This window comes from Anguilla rostrata, chromosome 13 (assembly GCF_018555375.3).
Source record: "Anguilla rostrata isolate EN2019 chromosome 13, ASM1855537v3, whole genome shotgun sequence".
Classification (NCBI taxonomy): Eukaryota; Metazoa; Chordata; class Actinopteri; order Anguilliformes; family Anguillidae; genus Anguilla; species Anguilla rostrata.
In genome coordinates, this window is record NC_057945.1 from 30264876 (window position 1) to 30279572 (window position 14697).

A 14697-nucleotide genomic window follows, 5' to 3' on the forward strand; every position below is an offset into this window, starting at 1 on the left:
AAATGAGTAATCACATGTTTTCAACAGTTCCTATGGCTTCAATTACGTTTTAGGGCTCAACTTAGGGTTAGGGTTATGAAAACGATAAGTCTGAGGGTCGAGGCAAGTTCACGGCTGTGTTCAGCAGGTTAAAGAAAGGTTGGGACATTGGTTCTTTTTTGATTTTGGACAATCCAACAATTTTGTATATACTAGTATAGGTACCTATCACCATAAAAGGATATGGAATATATACATATTTTTTCAGGGAAACCAATTTTTTTTTAAGGTCTCAAATATATTTTTTAGCATTTGTACTATGGAATTCACAGTCTTGACTTAGTTTTTCCACAATTTTAAATCAGTAATCACATGTTTTCAACAGTTCCTATGGCTTCAATTATGTTTTAGGGCTCAACTTAGGGTTAGGGTTATGAAAACGATAAGTCTGAGGGTCGAGGCAAGTTCACGGCTGTGTTCAGCAGGTTAAAGAAAGGTTGGGACATTGGTTCTTTTTTGATTTTGGACAATCCAAAAATTTTGTATATACTAGTATAGGTACCTATGACCATAAAAGGATATGGAATTTATACATATTTTTTCAGGGAAACCATTTTTTTTTAAGGCCTCAAATATATTTTTTAGCATTTGTACTATGGAATTCACAGTCTTGACTTAGTTATTCCACAATTTTAAATGAGTAATCACATGTTTTCAACAGTTCCTATGGCTTCAATTACGTTTTAGGGCTCAACTTAGGGTTAGGGTTATGAAAACGATAAGTCTGAGGGTCGAGGCAAGTTCACGGCTGTGTTCAGCAGGTTAAAGAAAGGTTGGGACATTGGTTCTTTTTTGATTTTGGACAATCCAAAAATTTTGTATATACTAGTATAGGTACCTATGACCATAAAAGGATATGGAATATATACATTTTTTTTCAGGGAAACCATTTTTTTTTAAGGCCTCAAATATATTTTTTAGCATTTGTACTATGGAATTCACAGTCTTGACTTAGTTTTTCCACAATTTTAAATGAGTAATCACATGTTTTCAACAGTTCCTATGGCTTCAATTACGTTTTAGGGCTCAACTTAGGGTTAGGGTTATGAAAACGATAAGTCTGTGGGTCCAGGCAAGTTTACGGCTGTGTTCAGGAAACCATTTTTTTTAACCCTCTGGGGTTTAGAGCTCCGCCGGCGGAGCTCGACAAGATGAAATTAACTTTTGTTTCTATTTAGATGATTAACTTCACGTGCTGTTATCATACAGACGCAACAAAAAAATTGACAGAAACATTAGAATCGCGACTTTCCATTGCGCCCATTGGCAAATAATATAAATTGTTTAAAATGTTCCAAATTTGATTAATTAGATCATGTATGCTTTGCTAAACTTTACTCATTACTATGTGAATTTCGCTCAGCAGGAAGTCCGCCCAAATCGCATGCACATGTTAACAACATTATAATTACTCTCCATAGAAGGAGACTAAAGGAGGGGCGATGCGAGATCCATGTGAGAAATGTCAAGTCTGCGAAAGCGGGATAGAATGTCACAGAGAATTCCCACACTACGAATGATTCTAACCATTGCTTCTCAAAATTATAGGCTACCTCTCTGCGTCTGGTTGTGTTTGTTTGGTTCTTTGTTTGTATATGATGTCACATTTCATAAATTTTGTTTTCATTAGTTAGTGGTTTGTCCCTTTTTTGTAAAGCACATTTAATTTTCACCTGTTGAAGGAAATGTGCTATGTAAATATGGTTTGATTTGATTTCACATTTCCTAACAATTTTGTTTTTATTATATTTGCAGAGATGTTGATCAGGAAACACAGCCTAGTTCACCACTAGCTAAGAGGCTAGGCAGATGTTGCAAGAGTACACCAGTCTCATCTCATCTTCCATGCAGTTTACTTCAATAAATGTTCTAAAATCAAAAGTTGTCTTTGTTTCTGTCTTCTAAATGGCTCACTGAGTCTTTGTCTTAGTGGTGGGGAGGCATGCGGCCAGGTGTGAATAGCCTACTTAGCTGGCAGGTATTCCTACCCAATGCATACTTATTTCAGAAAGGCCACTTGCCCTCCCATTCCCACCTGGTGTTGAAAAATAGTAGTCACAGCACTAACTTTTAGCTATTTATTTTATTATATTTCTCATTGGATTTGCTAAAATATTTTGTCATCTTTTGATACCCAAGACCTTGAACACATTTCAGTGACCAAAAGTCTTATTCACAATTGTTTAGTGTATTTTATTACAACATTCCTGTGCATGTTCAAAACTACTGTTTACAGTTTGTGTGTTTTTAGAGCAGTTTACAGTCCACACATTATTATGACCTACTTACTGCTGGGATATTGTTGTAGCTGAGTTTGTGCTGAAAACAAAGATATGAAACACTTTGGAATCACTGTATATAAAGTTGATGAAATTTACACAAATGTCAGAGCATCGCACAATCACCAGTGTGCCTCATTTTACCCTTAGACCCCAGAGAGTTAAAGGGCACTGGTGAGCTCAGACATAAACCATAGAGTTCTTCTTTACTTTCTTTGTCACAACTCTGGTCCTTATGCTGACAAATGCCAACAACAGACTCCAAAGGCAATCAAAAGCCTAGAATCAATACTAGATTCTGAAATCTCTCTTACACTGTCTTGCAGTAAAGAAGACTGACAATTTAGAAACACGTGAAGGGTGGGGGTCTATGTATAAAAAGTGTCATTATTTCTACATGGTGAAGATAAGCGGAGATGGCCAGTGTAGATAAGTAGAATCTGTTGTTTCATACTGTAGGATGGGATGGCAGCATAACCATTGCAGGTCTAAGGCCAGTCCTGATTCTGAGAGTGAGACACACAAGGATGATACCACCCCCACATGCTATCTCACTCTCCTCTAGCACTGTAACATTACACTGATTTTACAGCTCACGCAGAACCTGTAAAATATTAACACATGACATAATGCTAAAATGTCTTTATTCATTTATCTAATTTCCTCTGTTTCATTGCTATATTGAGTTGTAGCCTACCAATAAATTTATGTAAGGTATTTAAATTTTTCATATCCAAAAATACCAAAGTTAAATAATCTCTGTACTGAGAGACAGATGCACTTAATTACGTAGCAGGTAACTAAATTTAGAAAAGACACAAGGTGAAGTTCTCTTATTAAGAGTTAAAAAAGGGGGTTGAAATGTTAGATTGGTTTTGAGACACTTGTTTATTTATCTGTCCTTTAGACCAGACTTTAGGCCTTGTCCTGGAGAGCTACAGTCTGCTGGTTTTCACCGTTACTCAGCATTTTGTTGATTAATGAACGCAGTTTGGATAGATTACACAGTTAACTTACTCAATTCCTTGAGTCTGATTTGCTTAATCATTTGAAGGTGGAAAAAAACAGCAGGTCCTTTGGCTCTCCAGGAACAGACTGCATTTAAAGCTCATCCATATAGTCTTTAATACACACACAAACACTGCATCATTTGTGCATTCTCAGGCCAAATGTTATGCTTCTTATACATACTAAAAATGACATACTCATAATATATAATTTCATCCATTTGTGTAGTGGCTGAGCGGGATTGCTTTTGCGTGACAAGTCTATTACTTTACTGCCTCCTCTGTGCTGGCGATGGTAGTTACCCTTGTTCTTGTGCTTGTCGCTGTTTGCCATAATGGCCTTGGAAGTTGTTAGGACAAACACATCAAATGAATAAATGCAGTGCTGTGCAGATGTGCAGATTATGAAAGCATTCTGCCATGAACCTAAAGGGAGCTGGGATGCAGGCTTGTGAGTTCTTACTGGCTATTGACCCTAAGACTCACAGCCACTTCACATTCACAGATGCTCGCAGTACGTAGATAGTCTCACTCTTTTTATTTGTCACACATGCGTGCACACACAGAGACACACACACACACACACACATTTTTTTCATCATTGGCAGTATGTCAGTATTTGGAAATAAGAGGCTTAAAATGTTGTATATTATTTAAAGCTTCTTCACTGGCCTTCCTTGTGCTTTGCAATAAAAGCTTGCATGGCCAACAGGGTATCGATCTGTTTGATCTGTAGCCTTTGTATCAGATTTGACACCAGTGATCACTTAGCCAAAGCAACTTTTTAATAAAATGGTTCACCTGTGAGCACACAGCAAACATACCTTTTAAATTGTGTTTCACCTGTGAATCCAAAGCAAACACACTGGTGTCAGTTGTGGTGGAGCCTGATGCTGAATCTCAATAGTGATGTGTGCCATGGGCAGTCCTGAATAATGATTAATGTACGTGTCATTCTCTGCCCTTTTAAACTCATCTTTTAAAATCAGAAGTCTTTGTGCAAAGAGATGTCCACAAGGACCATTCCCTTGCCAAGCAACACCCCCCCCCCCCCCCACCCCCCAGCCCCCACCCCCCCACCAAAAAAAACAGAAAAAACAGAAACAAGAATGACAACAGCATCTCGCGACCAGTGAACAGCAAACAGAATCCTCAAAGCTGTCGTTCTCCTGCCGTGACGGAGACGCGCGCCTCATCCCGTCCGCCGGCGGTGGTGGAGCGGCAGCTGGCCTCTCTTATGAACGCACCCATCTGGAACAGCAGAGTCTTTTCGGCGAGATCGGGGAGCGAGTGCGGTAAACGTGCAGATGGTGCGGTTGTGCGGCGCGGAACGAGAAGGGGGGGGTGCGAGTGCGCGGACTGTCTTCAGTTACAGGTCTGCAGCTATGAGGGCGGGGGAGGGAACAGCACGCTTCCTCTGATACGACAGGAGCTGGAAAGAGGACAGCCTGGAAGAGGCCTGCAGACAAAAGCCCACTGGAGGATGTGAGGGTGTATCTATCACTGTCTACCTGACATGTCATATCTCTCTCTCTTTCTCCCTCTCTCATCCCTGTCTCTCTGTCTCATCTGGTCGTCCGCTTTTTCCCTATTTTTCACGCACTGTACCCTGTCATCCCCCTCCCTTCACCGCCTCCCCCCCCCAGCCTCCCACCCCCGGCCCTGGGAGAACTCAGGAAGTGACATCATCAGACCCCTCCATCTCCAGAGCAACAAGGCTAGTCTTATTTGAAACACAAGGATAAAAAATTGGCCTCAGTGCTCTCTTGTTCTCTGTCACCACCAGGGGGGCTGCCCGGGGGGTGCTTCCAGCGGGAAAGGTATAATTACTCCATGTGAAAATATCAGAACCTGACCCCCATAACAACTGCAGCAAAAAAAAAAAAAAAAAAGCACTAAGTGCCGAGGAACATTGTTACCTGCACCAAACCAAAGACCGCTGTTTAATTTTAAGTCAAAAAAAGCAAACATCCATTTTTTCCCCTTGGCCAACAGTTTTGGGAATTCAACAGTATTGATCTCTCAGCTAAGAGCTGAAGTTGATGACAATGCACACTGAATCAAGCTCTGTGTGTCCCAGAGTGACCAGAACAGCAATAGCCTATCTGTGTGGGAACGAACTGTGACAGCCCTGGTATCTTGCGCTGTGGGATCGTCCTCCTGCCTCTGTTTTCTACAGCATCGCTACAGTGTCATTACCATGACTGCGGCCGCTGCTCTGTGGGACAGTGGTGATTACTGGTGAAACGCCACTGATTTATCTCCGCTTGATAGGTCGAGTGTCATGGTTACACCCCCTCCGTGTTTCAGCTTACAGCATTCATCTTCACAGGCCAGTAAACCTCCAATGCGTCAGCGGGTCACACACAGAGACGCGGTCTGGTTTAGCTAGCGTGTAGGCAAGGGCAACAGCACGGGCTGCTTGGTTAACAACTTCTCTGCGGCCTGAGGTGTGATGGCTGTGTTTACAGAGCACTGACTGGTGGTATACAAACATACCACATACAAAAACTAACTTAGAAGATTAGTACCCCCCGTGCCTCAGAGAGAGAGAGAGAGGGGGAAGGAGGGAGAGAGAGAGAGAGAGAGAGAGAGAGAGGGAGTTACAGAGGGAGGGAGTTAGAGAGAGAGAGAGAGAGAGAGAGAGAGATGTCTGAGAAGGATTAATGAGAGGATTTCTGATAATGAAGAAGCTTAAGCAAATCTGCAGCAACCAAGTACGGTACGTGAAGTGAGTAATTTCACAGCTCACTGAAATAAAGTTTTAGGCTTTTTCAAACGCAATACAAAGAACTGTTGTTTTTTTCTGTCATGTCCTCAGATGATCTTTGAGACAGTATTACGGGGAATGTTTGCATTGGTCAGCTCTCCAATATAAAACAGTGGTTTTTTTACCTCGATATCTCCACCATTTCGAAACCAATCTCAATGCCATTTTACAAGTGCACTACAAAAGCCATGAACTCACCAGATACTGATTTAGGTATTGCTACATTATAACATATTCTGTCACTCCCTAAAAATTAGCATAAAAATTCAGACGTTTTTGCACAAACATAACCAAATTTCATCATTCTCTCTGCCATTTTGACACATGCATGCTTTTTATACTTTAATGGCTGTTGTATTTATTCAGTTTGAATCAGACCTCAAAATTCAGAAATTCTGGCAATAAATTGTCCATGAACTTAGCATGGGGGTAACAAAAAGCTAACTTATAAATCAGGTTAGCTTCTCAACATTTGAATCATTCCATCGCTCTAAATATTGCCAATGTACTGCACAGTGCACCAACTCTAAGAGTACTCTAAACATATTTTATAAACGATGTGAACTGGATAACAGAAAATATTTCCGGTTGAGTTTTGTCACTGGAACAGGAGAGCATAGGTAGAAATAAGCACATTTTGTACAGATAATATGGCCAGCCATAACAAGTATTTGAATCCACACCACAGCTTAGTCGGTCATGCAGTAGAAGCAGAGACCTCCAGGCAGTCGGCGAATGCTCACTCACCGTTCTGGAAGTCATCTCCGGTGGATGGTCATTGATGTCAGTCACGGCGATGAGGGCCGTGGCCGTGTTGGACAGCCCGAAGTTTAGGTTGCCTTCCATGTCAGTGGCTTGAACGATTATGGTGTATTGGGACACTCTCTGCAATAGGGAGCACAAACACCCACACTCTCAGAGGTGACAACCACTGTGTTTTAAAAGTGGAATTAACAAGCAAATGCATGGAAGGGTAGATGCTAACAGATGTGTTTGAAAGGATATATTGAGCAGAGAGGAGATGGCATCTTAATTTCTGAGATTCATCCATATACCTGCACAGGAATGAGGCACCACCAACACTCAGGTAAACCACACGTTCTGCGCACAAAAGACCCACCACCTGCATTTACCATCTGGATACAATACAGCGCACACTCATAAAAAACAAAGACACTGCCAATAAACAATGATTATGAGCATGCACAATGAGTAGCAAGACTGATGCAAAGCCTGGTGTGTATGTTCCAAGAGACAAAGTGACAAAGACAGATACAGACAGACAAACAGATAGATAGACAGACAGAGACATCAGACGTAAATATTAATCATTAGACAGAGGTCGGTCTCTCTCTCTCTCGCTCTTTCTCTATACATACATACAGATAGACAATGACAGATATGAAGGCAGGCGGATCAATGGACATTAGCTACAAAATGGATGGATTGACAGAAGACCATTCCATTCTCAGCTTCTCACTCCTGGCATTTCACTCAGACATCCCACAGCATAAGTGAGTGCTTGTGGAGCGCAGGCAGAGAGACTGGGGGTGGAGGTTGTGAGCGAAAGACCCATTTGTGGCGTGCTGTACTGCAGCGAGCTCATCAGTCATTTTAATAGGAGCCCTGGCACATTAAACAGAAAACAGTGCACCACAAATATTATCAAGAGTGGATGATCATTGCTCACCGAGAACACCCAGACAATTCCCACCATTTTGTTCTTTTTCCTTTGTGTGTGTGGTTTTCTTTTTGCTTTTAATTTTCTCATAAATCTTTGGTCTGGAGGTAACGAGTCTGGGTGGACCGGTGAACTGGTAGGGGACAGCAAGTCCAGTCACAAAAATTACTTGCTGTGGGAGGTACAACAATTTGTGTGGGCCATTATCTGCTTTATGTATAGCCGGTCACAGTTCAAACATAGCACTTGTCCCCAAAGCCTGCATGAAACTTATATAATGCCTTTCTCTCAAGTTTATAACATTCTTTATAATCATTTGTGTGATGACAGAAATTTGAACACAATTGTATTTTGCTTGACTATCTGCCATAAAGCATTGCATTTCCTTAGGTGTGATTTATAATGCTGCTTTGACAAGTCAATGAAAGTGTTATGCATGCTTCACAAAGGCTTTAGAATAATATACTTTATAAAGTTATACCATGTATTTTGCTCTGTGATCAGTGCTGATCAGGGTGAGCGGCATTATTTTTCTTTCATAGGGTCTGCATTGACCGGCTACACAGAAAGAAAAACAGTCTTAAACAGACGGGTTATTATGCGTTAGGCAGTTCTGGGAACACGCGCTCACAAATCGATTCCTCCAGTTAGCAAGGGGGATGGAGGTGGCTATGAGGCTAGTAAACACAGCCTCCTGAGAAGCAGAGGACGGCCAGGCAGCGTTTGCGGGCTGGAACCCAGTGACTATACCCGCATTCACAAAAAAATCAAACACCGAGTTCAACGACAAGTAAGGCAGTGACCACACATTTGAGAAAAATCGAGTGCTGCCAGCTGTTGAAATGTCATCAATCCAGTAAAGCCGTTGGTTCAGAAAACCGTAACAATCGCTGATAGTAGTAGGTTGTCTGCGGTATAAAGCTAAATTGTGAACTCACTTTGTGAAACCGAAAATCCTGGGTTTATCCCAAAATGTTTGACTATGTATACGTCTGCCTGCTTCATACAAAGCTGTGAGGTGATTAGACGCACTACGAAAGGTCAGCTTCAACAAGGTCAAAGTTCAAACGACCGCAAGTCTGCATTCATTTTGAGCTTTGCGCTACACCAGGCTTAGCAATGCTGCCAAGTCAGGTGTCAACGTTCCCTCCATGAGCATTTAGGGGTTTGACATCGTGTTGAGCGTTTTGACACTGATCATATGCAAGCAGCTTAAGAGTCGGAGGCAAAAGTTTCTCTGAGAAACAAAACCTGGTGCCCTGGAAGTGGGTCGGCAGGATGTGAACCAGACACACTAGCTTTAGTCGGTCAGGCGCACTGAGCAGGTGCTTTAGGAGAAAACAGGGCATGCAAGACAGCAGGCTTTCCCTTTATCCACCGTCTGAAAGCACAGTGTGTCGCTGTCCATGGTGCTGAAGCTGCACTGGCTACCTGGCCGAGCACAGCCATCAGTCACTCTTCCCCTCTGTGGGAGTGAAGAATGTACAGACTTATTAGCTCCCCGCAATCAGCTCAAACCCTTGTGTTCCAGCAATACTGGCAGACAGAGCAGGCTGAGGAAAGCTGGACTCCAAAAATCACTGTGAGTCACTGTGTATTATGAGTGGTCCAATGCATTGAAGAAACCAACTTTTTTGTTTGTATGTTTGTTTGTTTGTTTGTTTGTTTTTGGGTTAAGTCTTTTGCTTTGTTCAGTTCAGTGACTGACTGCTCCACTCATTATGGGCCTTACACCCATTACCTCACTCTACCATCAGTAGAGGACACAGTGGCAGGAGCATGGACCAAGCGACGGAATGTTTTAAAGACAATGCTCACAGTCATACAATCCCCTCAAACCCTGACCGTTCTGTAAACTCCACTGTTCTTGACCGCACCATCCCTGACACACCACAATGTCAAAGGTCCAGAGAAACTTGTGCAGGTCCAATTCTGTCTCTGCTCTTCACTAAATACTGTTCACTTTAAAGCATGTGGGCCAGTTAACCAAAACATTGTAAGTGAAAGCCTTTCAAAATACACCAAACATCACATGCTAACCTGGAGTAAGTGGACTGAGGAGAAAGTTGAACAGAATACTCTTTGTAGATTACCACAACATAGACTGTATAAATACATGCAAATAATAAAATCTTTATTTTATATATGTATATTCAATATATTTTTAAAATCATATTATCATACACAAAATAATATTTTGGCCTTGTAATAACACAGAGTTTTTAGGCGAGCTTCTGTCTGACACACAATCATTCTGAGAGTGTTTTCCCTTCAGGCTGCCTGAGTACAGTGTAGAAGGCTGTGACGAGTTTTGGGACAGGCCTTGCAGTAATTAACAGCACAGGGGGAACGTTGTGATATGTAATGAGCAGGGAGGATGGGGGTGGGGGGTGGCGGAGGGGACACTAGGTGGCGTTCTCACACAGCAGGGGGAATAACTGGGACATCTGACACAGACGAGCAAATCCAGCCAAGCAAGGCACAGGTCCAGCTCCCCCACCACCTCCACCCCCAAACCCCCTCCTAACCCCCAGGCACGGATTTTACCCACCAACACCCTCCTAATCCTGCTATGCGCTGCAACGCTAACGAGGCGGCGCGGAAAAGGAGCGGGCCTAATGAGTTTTATAGATCTGCAAAGCAGATCTCACTTTCGGCAAAATCGGATCATTCACAGAGAGAAATAAGCGATCTTTTCCACTTGGACAAAAAAGACGATTTCAACATTGCCCAAGGCCTTGGGATGCTAATCTGCGTAGTATAAAGGCATCTGTGGTAATAAAGGCCTTTGCTGCATGGGGATAAATGAACGAGAATCAAAAGACCTAAGATTGTGCCAGAAGTGTTGAGCAACCAAGGGATTATGGGGGACACAGTAACACATTGTGTAAGATACGCATATATAAGGAACTGGCAAGGAATGTGAATTTTTTGCACATCGGATTCCCAGAGAAAATTAACTGTTAAGCAACTCTAACTGAAGTACATTTATGAAGTACAGCTACAGTAAGCTTCTGGTCAATTCTTTATATGTGCATGTGCGGGTGTCCATGTGTGTGTTTGGGCGTGTGTGCCTGTGAGTGTTTTATGTGTGTCTGTGCATGTTTTGTGTGTGTGTGTCTGTGTGTGACAACAGCACTTGCAGTCTTCATGTTCTAGTTTATGTTCCAGGCTGTCAGTCGCCTACTGACCGAAGCGATTACACTGTCACTTACAATCTCTTTCAGAATCACTGAGCTCTGAGCAGCTCTCTCATACACCCAGCCAACCAAATACACCCACACATACACACGCGCGCACACACACACACACACACAAACGTACAAATGGACACACATGCACACACACATACGCACATATTCACCTGGGACAAAAAGACAGGATGTACAGAAAAGAAGAGAGAATAGCACAACAATTGTTCCAGGAGATAAGCAACAGCAGACCCATTGACAGTAAGTTTCTGTTATACAGCATCCAGACCTAACAAGAGTTTCAGTCAGCAGAGAGATCTGATTTGTGTGACATGTGCAGTACATCTAACCAACATTTATATGAATTGCATAAAATGAATAGTGATTCACATACGAACAGATGTGCACTACAGCCTATTGAAATGTCCCATAAAGGAATCAAGGATGAATCATGTCCTCTTGTTTGGCATCCAGTACACTCAGTGTGATGGAACTGTGTGTGCTGTAACTTTAATGGGTTCCATGAATTTGCCTGTGACATTTTCTTGTTAAGAGCACCGTATAAAATCTGATTGAATGATTGTCTGACTGCCTTACTGCTCAGATTTTTACAAGTTGAGTTGCCTAAACATCCCCATGTGACATCTAAGAAGGCCCAGCACAGCCCCAGTGATGGACAGAGATATTCAAAATATTAGGAGGCACTTGTCGTGCATTCACCTGGAGTCAGAGAGCAGCTGTGTCTAAACTTAAGGGAAGTATTCTACTTTCTAAAGACGTGGCCCAAAAGCACATCCTCATCGTTATCATCATGCTGCTCAATGACCTGTACCTCGGAGCTCTGCAACTGCCATTCTGAGTCAAACTGCTGCCAACAGTGTTGTCAAGGGAACCGTGATAATCCTGTTTTAGGCAATGGGTTATCGCCCTGATTTCAGTACAAACGCATCCGCTTCAATCCAGAGAAAGACCATGAAACCTTCAGCACCAAAGACAGCTGCGGTCTACTTACAGACACACATGCTGTTTCCTGTTCTGTTAAGCTAATAATGATAATAATGATAATAATAATAATAATTATTATTATTATTATTAGTATTAGTAGTAGTAGTATTATTATTGATGTTATTGTTGTTGATTGTAGAGCCAACTACTACTCTGTATTATCTTTATTATTCTATGTCAGATTTTGGGGACCAGGCTCCTACCAGTTTAAGCTAGACATACAAAATTTAATTTCCATAAACTTCCCTACCCCATTACGTTGATTGTGATTTGTGATGGTTTTTTGTGAATGATTTATTCTTTTTGAACTCAGCATTTAGGAGGACAAAATGAAGTGTATTAGCCCAATATAAAGTTTAATTCATTTGATTCTTATACTCTACTACTCTGCAGGTCTGTGACTACAGACCGATAGATAGCTTTGATGTTATTATTACACCAAATGCAATGCCATTCCTTCAAAAGGCAACAACATACAGTAAAGAACAGTTTGGTGGCTTTGGAGCAGGTTTTACAACTGGGCAAGCCGCTTAGCAGCTCCAGTATAGAGAGGAACCAACTAAGTGCACTTAGTCTCCAGTAGTTAGGAGGGAGGTTTTTGTTTTCTTCTTTAAAAAATCTTTTTTTTCAGTTTAATAATAAAATATCAGTAGATGCACTGAATCATGAACCCACTGCTGTGATTGTGTGTTATATTATTGCACATCTCCCTGAAGTGTGGTTGCCTTTCGCCGCATCCTCTACTATATATATAAAATTCAAATCAGATTTACTGACATGACAGAGGTTATGTTTATATCATACCAGGTTGCTGCAAAATAACAGCAGCAACTAAAGGTCTAAATCTGATCATCTGTATTGTATAGTATAACGTTCTGTACAGTGTTTGGAGTGCACCTGCCTGATCGACTAGATAGGGAACCAAATTCATTTATTGTAACATTTATGTCTCTCAATGAATTCACAGTTGAATACAGATTGATTCAATTAAACACGTTCATTTCACAGCTGAATTGAGCAGAAACGCATTGTTCGCTGGTACGATGAGTACCTGTACATGCAGGAGAGAAAAGCTGATGTATCAAATGTCATGGATGGCAACAGTTCAGGAATGATAATGGTGCTGCAAGATTTTAATGAACAAAGTCATATAAACAACTGGAGACATGAGTCAAGGACAAAAAGTGAAAAAAAAAATGGAAAAGGTTGCTGTCAAAACAACTGTAGAACAAAAGACATGCAATGAAGACCCCCCCCAAGAAAGGGCTACCAAGAGTTCACATGGGATAATTAACAAAAAAACAGGACAGTGATACAAGACATTCAACTAGCATCCTCACTGAAAGGTCCTGCCCATCTGGAAAATGGCAGAGCATTAGCTTTTGGCAGAAGGTGCTACCGTGCCTTGCTCTCCAGTCTTGTGTGTGAATTTGACGTCAGGTGCGGAGAGTTCTGCGATGCTCACCTCGCGGTCCAGTCCGGGGGCCACGGTGACGATGTCACCCGTCTCGCTGTTGATGGTGAACATGTTCGGGATGGAGCTGCGCGGCGACTGTGACAGGATGCGGTACCGCACCATCCCATTGGCCGTGGTGTCGTCGTCAGCATCGTTGGCGGTAACCTTCATCACGTAAGAGCCTGAGGACGAGGAATGGGGAGAAGGAGCATTACTTTCAGCGAGCATGGCTTGAATGTGACTGATCAGTTTTTATCACTGAAATCAATGAACACATATACAAGAAGGAAAGTGTAGGAATACAGAATATGGGTTTGGCTTTGATGCTTGTCAAATCGAAAGTGAACGAAAGCTTCTCTACCTTCACAGACTTGGTCTGGACTGCAGCGACCACGATGAACAGTTATTTAGATGGTTCGATCTCTTTCGGTGAATTCAAATGAAAATACCTCCTAACTTACAATTTAATACATTGCAGCCTAAATCCAGATTGCAGCACACACTGAAGTGTATGGTTCCCCATTACAAATTTTAAATCAATGCATCCAAAGGGAGAGCCGCCTGGTTGCTAGCTAGTGTGTCAGGTTCATGTCAGGACTGAATCTGAAGGTAAAGGCTGTGCTCATAAGTTGACATATCACAATGCTATGAAGCTCAAATTACTTGCTTTCCACACAGATTTTTCCCAGGAAATGAGAAAGAATAAATTGAATTGAAGTTCACACACACACGCACGCACACACACACACTGTCACATGCACAAAGCACACACAATTACAAACAGTTCATATTGCACACACACTAACGCACAGTCAGCACTGTGTTTTTAGTCTAACTCGGTGCATTAAGTAATGAGAAGAGAGAGCACACAGTACAGCAGAAGGAACTGCACCTCTGACCAGTACCATTTCCATCATCTATTACCCCAGCCTTCCGCTGCAGGGCAGGCCTTAATGGTTTGCTGCTTGCCACGTTTGTGTCACAATTATGGATAAACACACAGCAATTTAAGGCTCTGGGGAGGGGAAAGAAAAAAGTAACCTAGCCTTCCACCCCTGAAGGAGATCTGTGATTGGTAGGAGCCCTGAGTCTCCAAGAGCCTAAGCCTCAGTTGTCAGCCGGACTCATGCGTTTCGGCCAGGCAATTAAACTGCCTTCAGAGCCGGAATGGCGGCTCACCTCTCCCCGTCTGTGCGAAATGTCACTCTCCGTCACAGACATGCTCAGGCCTCTGCGGCGACTGAGAGCAGGGACCCCGCTCTCACGGGG

The 14697-nt window shown here is 42.3% G+C and overlaps 1 protein-coding gene across 1 annotated transcript in view; it reads right to left on the minus strand.

The window, feature by feature from the left end:
• Window positions 1–14697, minus strand: part of LOC135237397 (cadherin-4-like) — a 218278-nt gene that overhangs the window by 25615 nt on the left and 177966 nt on the right. The window contains exons 8-9 of the mRNA XM_064304530.1: window positions 13438–13610; window positions 6843–6980 (exon numbers count right to left, since the gene is read on the minus strand). Coding sequence (XP_064160600.1) covers window positions 6843–6980; window positions 13438–13610 — 311 coding nt within the window. The remainder of the gene's footprint in view (window positions 1–6842; window positions 6981–13437; window positions 13611–14697) is intronic.